General features: G+C 36.4%; 1 protein-coding gene across 2 annotated transcripts in view; it reads right to left on the bottom strand.

The window, feature by feature from the left end:
- The window catches only part of LOC145988409 (uncharacterized), a 219,286-nt gene that overhangs the window by 18,452 nt on the left and 185,542 nt on the right, over positions 1-15,292 (bottom strand). For both annotated transcript variants that reach the window (XM_083123291.1, XM_083123292.1), the window contains exons 4-5: positions 5,681-5,792; positions 1,071-1,232 (exon numbers count right to left, since the gene is read on the bottom strand). In XM_083123291.1, the coding sequence (XP_082979417.1) occupies positions 1,071-1,232; positions 5,681-5,792 (274 nt within the window). The remainder of the gene's footprint in view (positions 1-1,070; positions 1,233-5,680; positions 5,793-15,292) is intronic.

Here is a 15,292-nt window from a genome sequence, read left to right as displayed (position 1 = left end):
ATTACAAAATCAATCTTTCATCAAGGTTTTGAGAGTTGGAAATGCTCAAAGAACTAATAAAATATCATATTTTTTCACTGTTTATTCCTTAGGGTGACCATAAGTCCCATTTTGACTGGGACAGTCCTGTTTCAGAGGTGTATCCCAGTTGTCCCATCGATATTATTAAAAAAAAAACACTATTTGCCCCGTTTGATAAAAGTCTAGGAGTTAGCTTGAAAACCAGATCTAAATTTTGAGGGACATTTCATACAAGAAAACAAGTTAATGGAATTTTTAAACTAGTGTTATGGCCTTCTAGGATGTTCGAGCAGACAGTTGTATTGTTTTGTGTCTCTTCAGTTATTTGTAGAAAAATTAATATGGTCAAGAAGCGTATATGTATTTTCTATGACCTGCAACAATAATTAAATACCTGCATCTTGACAGAAACTCAGAAGACAAATCTCATGTTGAGTGTCAGATATATGGGGAGTGTTATGGACGGTTGATGAAGAATAAAGTGGTTCTCAAAAAGATTGGTCCTTCTGAAAAATACTTCTGGCACTCCTCAACTTCAACATAAAACTAACATCAAAGATTCAGCAGAAGGAACCAGAAACACTACCTATGTCACACCAAGATTATATTTTTTAATACCTCTTGACAATGAGGTATCATATTTCATTTATTGTTTATTGAATTTAATTGAATCGAAAAGTATCTTATTTGCTACAGAGCGAGATTCAGCCTTGGGCTGCTCTACCACCTAATTCTGGTGATGTATCATTTATGTGATCCATACTTTAATAAATAATAGTAATAATAATATAATTAGGCCTAACTGGTTTTCCCGAGGAGAAGGGGTAAACTGATCTCCTTGAGATATTCTGTTTTTGGGTCAAAATTTTATGTTCATCCTATTATTCCTGTGTATTTTAACATACTTTTATTGGTGGTTCATCACTTCAGTAGAATTTGTTATTCTAAATGTTACCTTTCAACATAATTTAATCAGCAACTTTCGATTTTGATTTAAGTAACCAATTCTACAGGTAAGCTTATGGTATGTAGAAGGTACTCTTACTCACATGACAGTCTATGTGGATGCCTATTGAGGTGTCGAGGTAACCAAAAGGTGTCAGCAGAATCTCTCTGGCCCACCGTTGACAAATGTTTGGTCCAGTTTTGTTCTGCGTTCTGAAGGTGGGACAGGTCAGGTACAGAATCTGAGAGGTGGAGTTGGTGCAGTGCTGTAAAGACAATTCAGTGTGGTTCTTAACAAAAATGCTCAGTATAATAAAATAATTTAATGTGGATAGTGCTATGAAAGTATCATCCAGGTTATTGACAGAAATACGTAAATATAGAGGCCATCATACAGAGAACTATATAGGAAAAAACCAAATAATGAATAAATATTTCTTATCTATCTATATCTCTCTCTCTCCTTACAGAATAAGTACCAAATAAATCAATTAATTTAATTAATGACCACAATACAAAACATAGTACTCATTACTTCCTGAAACATTGTACACTTAAGATGTCAAAACTTATCACTGCTAAATGTAGGAATAACTTATGGTGGAGAGAAATAATAAACCTTATTTTTCTCTTCTTCTTCTTGTATACTAGATTTCTGGATGTATACTACAAATAAAAAGCATATATGCCCTTTAGTATAAAATGTTGCACAAGTCTGCTGCATTTTAGCATAGTTCCATTGCTGATCTACATATATTTGCAAGTCTGAATTAGTGCCTGTGCGCCTGAGAAGAATGTTTGGTATGCACAAAGATCTTTTCACTCTTTGAACTAAGGCCAGGGTTGAACTATCTCATCCAATTAATGAATCTGTGTGGTAAGCATGCCTAGAAATATTGAATTTTAATTTGCTGGAGAGTTTCTTTAGGTGTTCCAGGCTTCCAGCACCAAAGAAACCACTGGTCTCCACTGGTACATGTATGTGGAAGAACTGCCATCTTTAAAATGGCATTTTGAAACTATTTGATCAGTGTTGCAGCCTTGACGTTATTTGTTAAATAATAGTCTGTGTGCTGCATAAATATGAGTTGCATGCAGTCTGTCATAATTTTTGTTGGACTCTAAGGTTTTAATTACGCTCTCCCTTGTATTATAATAATCTGGAGATAATATTAACCAAAAAAAATATGAAGAAATATGGGTAATAAAACCGTACTTAGAATCCTATACAGTGTACCTGTATGTGAAATCTGAAGTATGGATAAATGCATGGTGGTACTTGAAGGGAGGATAGGGGGATTCCTCTCTCTGGCTACCGATGTCCCTTTCTGATTGCAAATGTTTGGCTCTTGACAGGGGATGTTATATACATATCAGGTTGATGCTTAAGTTCATAGTGTTTGTTTTTGGTATGGCAACACTGTGGCGTTAGGAGTTTGTTTATCATTTAAGGTTTGTCATTTGAGTGGAATTATTGTGCTTGTGAATATGCCTTGAATTTTGCAGATTTAAAGGAAACTTAGTGCTATTTGTGGACAAAATAATACATAGTGTCAAGTAGAAAAATTAACACTTCTGACATATTCTTCTATTTGAGTTTAACAGAGAAGAAAGAACAAAGGAGGCAACTCAACTTGAAACACACACGTTACACCATATTTAGTCAACAGTAACAATCCTGGGCAGGAATGATCAATGTTGTTCATGAGCTAACCGATAACTAGTAAGCAAAGAAGCACAAATGGCCACCCGGTGATTCCTGTTGTTTTCACTTAAAGCATGCGGGATCCATAAATCCAATTTTTTAACTTCGAATGTAAGTGTCGCACGATGGTTGACTGGTCACAGTTCATCACATTTGCCAAATCCCGACCCACTGATGTGTTTAAACTGTCATCTTGATGATGGTCTTCCTGAACGTGGAGAATCACTCAAGTCAAAGTTGCCCTATTTGAAACAACAAAACTATTTTCTTGCTGTGCTTTCCCAGATGGTATTCTCCCCATACGTGGCACAAATGTTTTGTTTCTAGTCGCCTCTGTCGCTTTTGCTCTCTGTTAAACTCGAACAGAAGAATAACGTTCGTTATTTTCTATTTGAGACTCCATATTTTTTTGTCCACAAGTAACACTAATATCCTTCAAATCTGCAAAATTCAATGCACAACAATGCCACTCCAAATGATGAACCTTAAATGATGAAAAAAATCCTAACACTGCAGTGTTGCCATACCAAAAACAAATGCTATGAACTTATCAACCCAATATTTCAAAAAGAAAACAGTTAATTTTTGCATATTGTTTCGTACCCTGTTATATTTTAACACACAGGCTAAGCTGATGTGTATTAATAATTGAATACATGTGATTCAAGATTCTGCTTTAAACCCTACTGAGTATGTAACCTGTATAAATTGCATATTTTATTATTCATTAAGTATCTTCTCGATAAAAATCCGTACTCTTAATGACAACAATTACTTTGCTACCAATTTAATACTTGCATGGTGTGATGCATTTTTTTTAAATAATGCAATAATATCTACTAATCTTCTCTTCAGTAGTAGTTTACACACATACAAACACACAATGTCAATACTGGAAAACATTGTATCACAAATGTAAACAGTTAATTACCTATCTCCGCATAACCACCAAACTGATGCAACAGTTAATATATTTTTATATTTTCCACACCCTTTCTGCAAGGGCCTACTGAAATAGGACCTAAATAGATGAGAGAGAATTCTCCCTTTGGGTACTTTCATCCCCTTCTGATTGCAAGCACTGATCTTCAGGAGCACAATATTTTATGGAGAAAACAAAGTACTCTGTACAGTATTGACAATGTGGTTACTTTCGCTTTATAATATTTGGATCATTTTCAGAACAGTATGCATTTGAGAAAGTATAATTTTCAGTTCTGCCGCTTTCTTAATAAACATTATATCTCCCATTCATTGGCAGAAATTCATGCCATCTAGCATCTAAAGTGTTCTCCATACTATTTAAAAGTGTTTCAGAGCTGGATGACTTATTGACATATTTCCCATACGTATTGAAGAAAGCAGATTGAGAATTTGGTAAAGTTATACTTGAATTTGTAGTCAGACAAACTTCTGGATTGTAATGATCCGATTGAAAGTCAGTGGGATTGTTACAACCCAGGACTGTAAAAGAAATTTGGAGTGAGGGGAGTCTATGGGTGTCAATGGAAAATTGTTCAAAGCAAGTCAAAATCCAAAAATGTCAGGTTTTCTGGCCATTATGTGAACAAAATGTTGTAAGGGAGAGAAAAGAAGTGATACAGCATGAAATAAAGAAAGATACAAGGGTCATACCAAAAGTAATTAGCAATTTTATAAATTATGTTGTATTATTGAAAAACCAAGTACATAACCTTAATCTACAGTCTTTTATTATTGACTTTTCCAAATAATCTTCACTTCTTTGTTCAGATTTTTCCCAACTATTCTAGAAGTTTTAATGCACCCCTGCAGTAGAAGTCTGTTCCAGCCTGCTGAAGATACTAGCACACTGCTTGCTGAAGCGACTCCATTGTCTCGTAATGTAGGCATTGCATGCATCTGATCCTGCACAAATCCATGCAGATGGTAATGTGATTGTGCCAGATCACGAGAGTAGGAAGGGTGTGGAAGAACTTCCTACCCCATTTTGTCAATTTCGTAGATATGAAACAAGCTGAGTGTGGCCAATCAGTGTCTTGCTGGAGGATAATCTTTCTTCCAGAACATTTATCGTGCAATGCACGGTGGAGCTTATACAGTGTCTGGACATAATGAGCAACATTAATGGTTTGCCCAAGTCCAAGAAAATCTCCCTAACCCTCTATATGTTGCATTCAGTTGATTCTGTTCAATGGTGACTGCTACGAGGCTGATCTTGGATGCTCATGTTTCCATCTTTAAAATGTTTCACCTATCATCTAATACTTCTAGCATCCATGTGCATATCTCCATACACACACTGAAGTCTCTGGTGAATTTCTGCAGTGGAGATTTCCTTTTTAACAAGAACTTCAATAACAGCAGTCTGATGAAACAAAATATGGTTGTCTGCCACTTTGTTAGGAGCAATGATGAAAGCTACTGTTGTCTTACAACGCTCAAGGATACACAAAAGATGGCACCACCTACCACAACGTTCATTCTTCTCCTCTTACAGATTTGCCCACAAAAAATAAATGTTCTTTATTTAGGAAGGTCATACCAAAAGTAATGAAGTCTCTCACATATACACACACAGGCACAGAAGGGAGAGAGAGAAGTATATTGAAGAACAGACAGAAAATTGAATTTAGATTTTAAAAAAGGAAATTATCAAGAATAATAAGAAAGAGATGAAGGAGATATTAGAATTCTGAGGAGAGAGTTTGAAATAAAAAGAAAATTGGAAAAATTTCCTTTCCTCATTCCAAGGAGGGGAATAAGTGACTCCCTCTTATACCTCCCTCCAGGCACCCATGTGGATGACACACTTGTGTGTCTATATGCATATAAAAGTAATTGCTTCACAAGTGGCACAAGAATACTTCCTTCTCCATCCACTAGGAAATTTCAAGATGCTGTTTATACATAAAGCCAAACCAACTCTGTGCTAAACTTAGGTTGTACCACAGTGTCAAAAACAGATGTGTGTATTTAATTTTATTAAAAGTAAAAACTACAATAAATTATTCAGGAAGGGCAAATTACCTATCTTGTGCTGAGCAAACAACATCCAGTCCTCTAAGTTGCTGCCTACAGAGTTGAGACCTTGAGAGTTACGAAGTGCTTTGAGCCGTTCCTTACTTGTCATTGTACATTCCTGTAAAAATCAAGAAGAAAAAAAAGTAAAGAATATGATTGTATACTATGAAATGTATATCAATGGAGTTCAGATATAAAAACATCAAAGAGATGCTGATTAGACAATAGTATACAAAAGTGACACTTTCTTTCATTAGTGGTGCAAATTTGTAGGTGCTCAGTCTGTGGTTACACTATAGTTCTTAGGGCATTCATAATGTATGGATATTCCTTTACATATAAATATTTTAAAATCAGCACATTGTGATGATCATGTTCTTTCAGGTATGAGTACATTTTTGAGGGGCTCAAGCACGACTGCCCTGCCAGGTGTATGGACCTGATAAAAATTTATACTTAAGTAGCATATATCACCTCCTTACTAAATACATGCGACCAAATGACACTGATGTACTGGTGTAGGCACAGCCAAGCAAGGGCTCACCAAGCCAGGGACCTATTGAAAGTTTGGCAAATGACACTGCTCTAAAAAAATTTTTTTGAGAAACAATAGCTTTTCCTTATAGATTTTCATTTGAGATTTCAAAAATAATGTTATCTTTTGTTGACTGGCTCTTACGAGGGCTATTTTTTTTCAACCTCCGATGGCGCCGCCAGGTGGCCCGTGAAGCACTAGGAAGTGGGGCATCATGCAGTGTGATTGGTGTCTCCTCTGTCACTACCACCACCACTACCAAGGCCAACGCTTCAGTTGAAGCTGAACAACGGGCACGTAGAGATCTGCTACAATCGACTCTCCCGCCAAGTGCAAGGTGTGTTACTGGTTGACTTTATGGAGCCGGCGACCACAATCAATGTGTCTGCATACTGCGAGACATTGCACAGACTATGCAGAGCCATCCAGAACAAACTGAGAGGCATGCTGTCTTCAGGCATTGTCTTGCTTCATGACAATGCCCAACAACATGTTGCTGTGTCAACCCAAGTCCTTCTTCAACGATTCCACTGGGAAGTGTTTGTTCACCCTCCCTACATCCCAGACCTGGCGCCGAGTAACTTCCACCTTTTTCCGGCGATGAAGAAGTGGTTGGGAGGACGGCGCTTTCACACCAATGAGGAGCTGGTTCAACAGACAGGCGGCACCTTTTTTTGCAGAGGGTATTGGAAAGCTGGTGTATCAGTACAATAAATGTCTGAATCTTCTTGGTGATTACTTGAAAAGTAGATAACACGTGTACTCAACATTTGTCAATAAACCCATTTTACTGTTCACTGTGGTTTTGATTTCATGTCCTATTGGAAGTTGAAAAAAAAAAAAATAGCCCTCTTATTTCCATGTTATGAAAGTAAATGGAATGGAAATCTTATTTTTAGCAATCATGATAACATTGAAAGACCCTAACTTTTGTCCGAAAATTCTTATAAGTGAATAAAAACTACAATTTTTAAACATGTTTCAACGTTTAGTATGAAGTGGATATACTAAGTTGCAGAATAAGGTAAATTTAGTATTTTACATGATTTTCTATGTTTCTCATGAATTTCACCTCCTTTTGTACATATTATATGCAGAAAACAATAAAAATCAAATATTCTGATTTGTCAGATTAAGGTATTCAACAACATTCTGGCAAAATTAGTATATTTTTTAATACGGAGGTGAAACTGTCAGATTAGGGTTGTAATTGTAATTTATTCCCTTTCTGTTGACTACATTGTTGATATTTCTATCTGCAGCAGTATAGAACACGTCATTTTGTTACATATAACATTAGTACAAATACATTCCACTTGATTACATATATGAGATCAGGGTGCGAAATCCTGGGGGGTACGGGGGATATCCCCCACTAACAATCTTGGCTTCAAAAATCACCCTCACCAAACATTTCCGGGGTGGGGAGAGTTTTTGTAACAACAAACAAAAGATAAGCAATTACTTTTAATTTCTAATTTACTGTACTAAGAATAATATCGAAAACATACACAAATTAGTGTAGTTGTGAGTGTTGAAAGCTTTTTCTCTCTCAAGAGATCATTAACAAATCGACATCAATACGCACAATAAAAGTAAAACAAGAATGCAAAACATGAAATAGAATTGATTTATATTAACATAAAGCAAAAACGAAATAAAAACTTACACATAATAAAACCACTTCAACTATTTCAGAATTTATTAACATGTTTAACTGGTTAGTAAAGGAAATACTTGGCCTCCCCAATGGCACAGTGGTATCGTCGTCGCCTTGTAATCAAGGGGTCCTGGGTTCGATACACGGTGGATGCACATAGTGATTCGGAACCCACTTTCAACTGTAGGTCCAGTCTCAATTAGCCTTACTGTGCATAAAGTGGACTTAAAACACCAATTCAATTCAATACCAGGTGTAGAAGTATGAAACCGGAATTTGTTTGCAAGAAGTAAACGGCTGGTGTTTGCAACTGAGAAACAATATTTTATTCAAAGTAAGCTCCATTGCTAGTTACACATTTCTCCCACCTTTCCGGCAGGTTATGAATGCCACGCCAAAAAAATCGTTCTTCTTTTGAAGTGAACCAGTCCGCGAGCCATGTTCGTACATCTTCATACGAATTGAAGCGCTGTTCTGCAAGAGCGTGTCCCAGTGATAATCTGAAGGAGCCAAGTCGGGAGAATACGCCGCATGCCCTAGTATCTCCCATTTAAACGCCTCGATTGTTTCCCGGACCAGTTTTGCTGTGTGTGGTGAGGCGTTGTCATGGAGCAGGATGACCTTGTGTTGCCTTGCTTCATATTCCGGCCGTTTGTCACGTAACGCTCGATGTAAATTGATCATTTGCTGTTGGTAGCGATCTGCGTTAACGGTTTCACCGGGTTTTAGCTTGCAATTCGTTGTCTTCGAACTTTTTCGGAGGTTTCCCACGTTCCTCGTTTCGCAAGTCAAAATCGCCACTTTTGAATTTCTTGAACCACTCGAAACACTGTGTTTTCCCCAGAGCATGTTCGCCGTAAGCTTCGACGAGCATTCGATGCGATTCTGCGGCGGTTTTCTTCAAATGATAACAGAACACCAATGCTGTCCGCAAATCGTAGTTCGTAGGCACAAAACTCGACATGTTCCGGGTGTCCAACACCTTCCTCTGTCTGACACTCGGGTTACTGTGTTCCGGTATAACGTCCTCGGGAGTGGCGGGCAGCAGCTGGCGCTGCTTACGCGATCTTCCGCGCCCTCCACTGCCGGCTAGCACCATATATCGGCCAATTCCGGTTTCATACTTCTACACCTGGTACAGGAAGTAGTTTGCTACATTATAATATCTGATATACATAAAAGTAACAAATTAATTTATTTGTGTGTAATTAATAATACTATTTTTAATTAATAATTTAATTTAGTCATTTATTTTTACTTTTAATAACATTTGAAATATGTATATAGTATAATTTATATGTGTATGTTTGTGGGGGAGGGGGTTTGTAGATTAAGATCTTTCTCCCCCCACCAGTCTTAAATGATTTCGCACCCTGTATGAGATGCAGCATAATTAAAGTTACAAGTACATATTATTACATTGGTTTGATTACATACATGGGATACAGAAGTTATAGTTACAAATACACAGGGTGTGTCTTATGTAATAGCGCAAACTGACACAGGTGAAAGTACACTATAATAGAAGCAAAAAAGTCTCACTAAACATGGGTCTGCAAACAAGCCGTTTGAGATAATCGCAAATGTGTGATTACAAGCCGCCACTGACTTCATTGTTTGTAAATGTCGTCCTAGTTGGTAAAATGCTAATACAGTAAGAAAAGTCATTGGAGATCTCATTGCTTTTATTGAACATTTTACTTACTTTAACAAACGTTAGTATGTTACATGTTACAATTACTGTACACTCGTACCTGTTCAAAGTGTAGTCCACGCAAGGAGTAAAGCACTCTGTTTTTACAAAATGCAATCAGTGACTGCTTCTAACGACACATTCGCACACATTATTTTATTTGTTGTGGTTTTTTGTATGATTTTTGAGTTTATTTCAAGGGTTGAGCAATCTTTTTTTTGTTGTCGTGAGCAGGCGCGGCTCGTGCATAATTTTCCTGGGGGTTCACCAAAATTATGCAAAGTAGACTTATCTGAACCTTTTGAGACACTACACGCTTTTGTTCGTAGAGATAGTACTGGGAAAATTTTCAAATTTTGGCCGGTAGATTACTGACAAAGTTAATTTGCTTCATGTTCAGATAACAGTGACAGCACCAAGGAGTGTGTGTGTAGGGGGCGATCATTTTAATTTAAGATTTTCGTATGGTATTGTATTTAGGGGTATCTCAGAATTCAGAAAATATTCTCGCCTCAATTTTGCCTCTTCCACTCTTTTCTGGTCCCACCACTGTCAAATAGACTATATTATTGGAACTGGATCCTGAACCTACAGTTAAAAAATACAAATCTCTGCCTGCTAAAATGAGTATGTATCAGTAATCGAACCCAAGACCCCTTGATTACAAGATAATTCTTATATAACTATTCGAAAGTATATCGCTAAATCAAAGCGATTAGATTCTATTCTATGCAATATGTTAACTTCTCGCACAGCAACAACTACATTCCTTCCAATACACAATCCACCTCACTTCACTCAACGTATCACTATGCCATATATATTTCAATCACCAGCCATGCACTTCAAAACAAACTAACAAGTATGGAGACAATGACACGTAACAAAGTTAAATGCGCGCGTCCCTTCGAACACCCTCTCGCGCTAGAGTATAACTGATCGCACGAAACCCAAACAACTTTTTGGTCGTCTTCTGACATAAGTGCGAAATGCCTTCATTGTTAGGTCAGGCTTGAATAAATAGCAAATATTACATTTTTGGTCAAGCACGGTAAGCCCCGAAAATTGAGTGTAAATATTCTAAGTCAACTAAACCTAAAAAGCCTAGCATGTCAACGAAAGCATTTAGTCTGACGTAAGAAGACCAAAAGGTTGTTTAAGTCTTGTCCGATAAGCAACCCCTCGCCCTCGCGCTATTTTTAACTTTTCGGCTCGTTCCACCTGAAGTGTTTCCATCTTAAAGATGAAAACTCTGAATGTGTAGGCAAGTTGTTTTCTATCATATTTATCTTATTTGTCCCATCATCTTTACTTCTAGCTTTCGTTCGGTGTTACCTCTACATTTATATTACACCCTCTTCATTAATCTAATAAGTCTTGTAAAATATAAAAATACAAAGAGAATGACAAATGAATTCAAATTGAAACACATAGTGCAACACTGGAAGAGAGAAGAGCGTGATTCACTCCAGCTCGCTGGTGATCCTACGAACTGCGCATGTCCGTTTTGACGAGACTGCCTTCCTCCAGTCTCAGACTGCATGTATTTTCGCCATATGTACGCGTCGAGCTTCTGCTAGCCGTCCTAAGCTTTTAGCATGGTAGGGGTTGCCTTGCGGAGGTTCAGCGGAGACTTTGCACGAAACGGAACTAGAGGGGAGCTGAGTGGCTCTGGCCCGCGGTTTCTCCTTCTCACTAAGAGAATTTGCCACTCTACGCTTATGAACTTCTCAGTTATTGTTTATTTTGTATATTACTGGGGGTTCACTGCACATTTGCGCTATACAGCCAACCGCGCCTGGTCGTGAGGAAGTCCATGTTGCTAGTTTTTGTTGGTTTTAGTATTAGTCTGTTTTCCTTGCACCATCCATTTAATTTTTTTAAAGTGTTATTAGAATTTTTTTGCTGAAGAGAGTACATTTTATGATCTACAATAATTAGGGAGGTGTCATCTGCATAGAATAGTATAGTTGATGTAGGTACAGCAGATGGGAGATCATTTATATACAACAGAAACAACAGGGGACCTAGTACACTTCCTTGAGGCATACCAAGATTATTTGTATTCGTATTTGAAATGTGCTTGGTAATGTTGCCATACTTATCTTCATATGATATTTCTACAATTTGCTTTCAGTTTTTCATGTAAGATTTAAACCAATTTAGAGGAATTCCTCTAATCCCATATCTTTCTAGTTTTCTAAAGAGTATATCATGGCCTATAGTATCAAAAGCTTTACTTAAGTCTCAGAAAATTGTTGTATTCAGTATGTTTCCTTTCCATGTGGAGAACTACATTTTCTGTGAATTCAAGAAGCGCTGTAGTTGTATTTTTGTCTCTTAAAAAACATGTTGGGTTGGTGTTATAATTTAGCACGTGCTACAAAAATTGCTTAGTCGTTTCTCAATTGCACGCTCAATTATTTTAGAGAACACTAGCAGTAGTGTAATTGGCCTGTAGTTTGTTAAATATTTTTTTTCACCTTTTTATAGATTGGTATTATTTTGGATGTTTTTAGTTCTTCTGGAAAAATTCCAGCCGAAAAGGAGTGGTTTTACTATTTGCAAATGGCATGCTTTTATAATGTGGTCTGTTATTTCATCAAGTCCTGCTGTCTTTTTGTTTTTTACTTTCCCGATAATTTGTATAATTTGTTGCCAGACTTCCTCTTGACCCAGACATGTCCTCTTTTTCAGGTCCTTAAAATGCTCCGGATGGTTTTTTAGGAAAATGGGGAAATGTCCTCTTTTGGGGGTATAGAAAACTGCTCCAACTTCAAGATTCGTAACAAAATTTTATATTGTAAATAATTGTTAATATTGTTTCCATGTACAATTTCAAAGTAAGGAAATACAACACACTCAGTTGGAAGCACAAAGACAAACTTTTTATGAACAAGGAAAAATTGTTGGACTTTTGTCTCTTCTGTTGTCACCGCCATGTGATGTTTTGATTTCAAAGCTTTGTGATATCTATCACGGTTTCCTTTGAAAATTGTTGATTTTTTTAAAATTCCGAACGTTTAAATAAAAGGTGATGAAATACTACATATATAAATTTTATTTGCAAATTATACAATAGATATTAACCTGAAACACTGAGTTAATATTTTTGTAATTGGTAATTTAAGAGTTTAGTTATATAAATTATATTTATCCCTATGCCATTAAGAAAGGTGTCGAGTAGCATAATATTTCTGTAATTTCTTGTGTGAAATTTAAAAATGTCCTCTTTTTTTTAAAGTTTGTCATCTGGTAAACCCTATGTCAGATACATGCACTGGAAGTTATTTCAGTCCTATTTATTACTTACAATTTTGCAGTACACCGAGCCCAACCCAAAAGAATGAAAACATTCTGGCTATTCTCCCCACACTGATGAGCTTTGCCTTAGAAAGAGGAACCATGTCATTTAGAAATTGTACTTTAAAAAATTAGAACGATTGTGTTTTATGTACATAAATGTGGATTCATTCGTTTAAATCCACATTGATAATCACCTATAATTTCATTAGCATATGGTGTTAGTCTTGTTAAAAGAATGTTAGACAATATTTTGTATGTTGTTGAGAGTAGAGAAATTCCATGGTAATTATTGCAGTTCATTTTATCACCTTTTTTAAACACAGGAACAATTATGGATTCTTTCCACTGTTGAGAGATTTCTTCTTTATTCCATATTAAACAAATTAGTTTATGAATTTGACATATTAACGAATTTCCACCATATTTAATTAACTCAGCTGGTATTAAATCAATGCCAGGTGCTTTGTTATTCTTTAGCCTTTTAATAGCATCTTTAACTTCAGTCAAGTTAGGTTCTGGAACTAAAGGTTCTGCTGTGTGGACTTCATTTACTTCTGATTTATCTCCTACATGGACATTTAAAAGGTCATTAAAGTAGTTCTTCCATCTATTTAGAATATCGCTTGGGTCAGCTAGAAAATCACCGTCTTTATCTTTTATCAAGTTTACTTTAGGTTGCCACCCCCTTTCTAAACTCATTTACACCTTTATATAAATCTCTGATATTTTTATTTTTGCTGTCAATTTCGTTAATTTTGCTTTTCAAGTAATCTCTTTTTTTATTTCTAAACGTGCGGTTAACTTCTCGCTTTATTCTATTATAATTGTTTAGATTTGTATCATCAGAGTTATTTAACCACCTAAGTCTAGCCTGATTTCTTATTTCTAATAGATTATGACATTCATTATCAAACCATGGCTTACTTTTTCTCGGTTTATGGTATTCTTTACTTTCTTTAGCTGCTGATTCTATTGCATTACGTATGTGCTCCCAATTCTTATTTACGTCTGTCTCATTTATATTTTCATCATCATTTAAATCCTGCAAAACATCAAATCTATTTGACAGTTTAATTTGGTAATCTTTCTTAATTCTTTCATCAGTAAACTTTCCTGTATCAAATTTTAGAACTTTTAGATTTTGTTGCTTATGATTTTTCACTGAGAGTCTTTCTCTTAATTTAGCAATTACTAAATAATGGTCACTGGCACAGTCAGCACCTCTATGTGTACGAACGTCAATTATACTAGTATGCCTTCTCTTATCAATGAGAATATGATCTATCTGATTATGAGTTTTACCATCTGGAGAAGACCAGGTATATTTATGGATATCTTTATGTTTAAAAGTGGTACTTTTCACAATTAAATTCTTTGAGGTTGCAAAAGGAATCAATCTTATACCATTATCATTACTTAATTCATGAATACTTTCTTTACCAATCGTGTCTCTTCTTTGCCAATCTGTGCATTAGTCACCTAACAGAATTTTCATATCATACTGAGAAAATTTATCAAAGACCTGTTCTAACTCTGTATAAAAATCATCTTTAGTACAGGGTGTCCCACGAACGGCGCAACTGGGAATTAAGAGTGGCGTTACTTTGTAACCGAAACCTGTACATACATAAGTCGTACACCACATGTTAGCCCTGTCTAAGTAGATATTTTTAAACATGGAAACAACAAACGGGGTGCAGTGTTGTTCATGCAGTGTTGCCAAATGTAAGTGAAAGTGTAAATTTATTTTTCCACGAAGCGTGGAAAATTGCATGTCAAACATTCGTACGGAAATTTGGACGTCAATTTCCACCTTGGGTAGGTGGACTATTTCGCCATCTATAGTTCAGAGAAGAAAACCGATCGTTTTCGCGTATAGCCAATCCTGAAATTTTCATTTTCTTTTTTTCCTGTTTCCAGTATTTCCATGTCATAGACCATCACTAAACACACCTTTTGTTGCCTTCAAACATCAACAGTGTTGCCACTGTACCTCATAATTTTTTTAAAGCACCCATTTGGACCGGTACGCCTTTACGAGGCATTTCAGGATTCCTCCAGGTACCCATGTTATTCGACACTGGGTGGGCGCCGGGGCCGCTTCCATCGTTAGAAAAGTTCCCGGATTTGAACCGGCCGGGGATCGAACCCGGGACCTTTAGCATGGTAGTCAGACGCGTTACCGACTGAGCCAGCGCGGCCATATCCTATCATTAATAAATTCTACTGTTTTAAGAGCCGAGAGAATTCTATTATTTATTCAAAAGCCTGTTCCAAAATTATGATTTTCAGTACCACCATAGAAAAAAGTATAATTTTTAGTTTTCCAATTCCCTTCTCCTGGCCACCTAACTTCCTGGACAGCTACTACATCTAATTTATACTTAACTATCTCATTAACTGTACACTGAAATGCCCCAGGCC

Source organism: Lepisma saccharinum, chromosome 5, assembly GCF_977018435.1.
Source record: "Lepisma saccharinum chromosome 5, izLepSacc3.1, whole genome shotgun sequence".
In the NCBI taxonomy this organism is placed as follows: domain Eukaryota; kingdom Metazoa; phylum Arthropoda; class Insecta; order Zygentoma; family Lepismatidae; genus Lepisma; species Lepisma saccharinum.
Note: the sequence above shows the minus strand (reverse complement) of the source record. Positions and strands in the feature narration are given on the sequence as shown.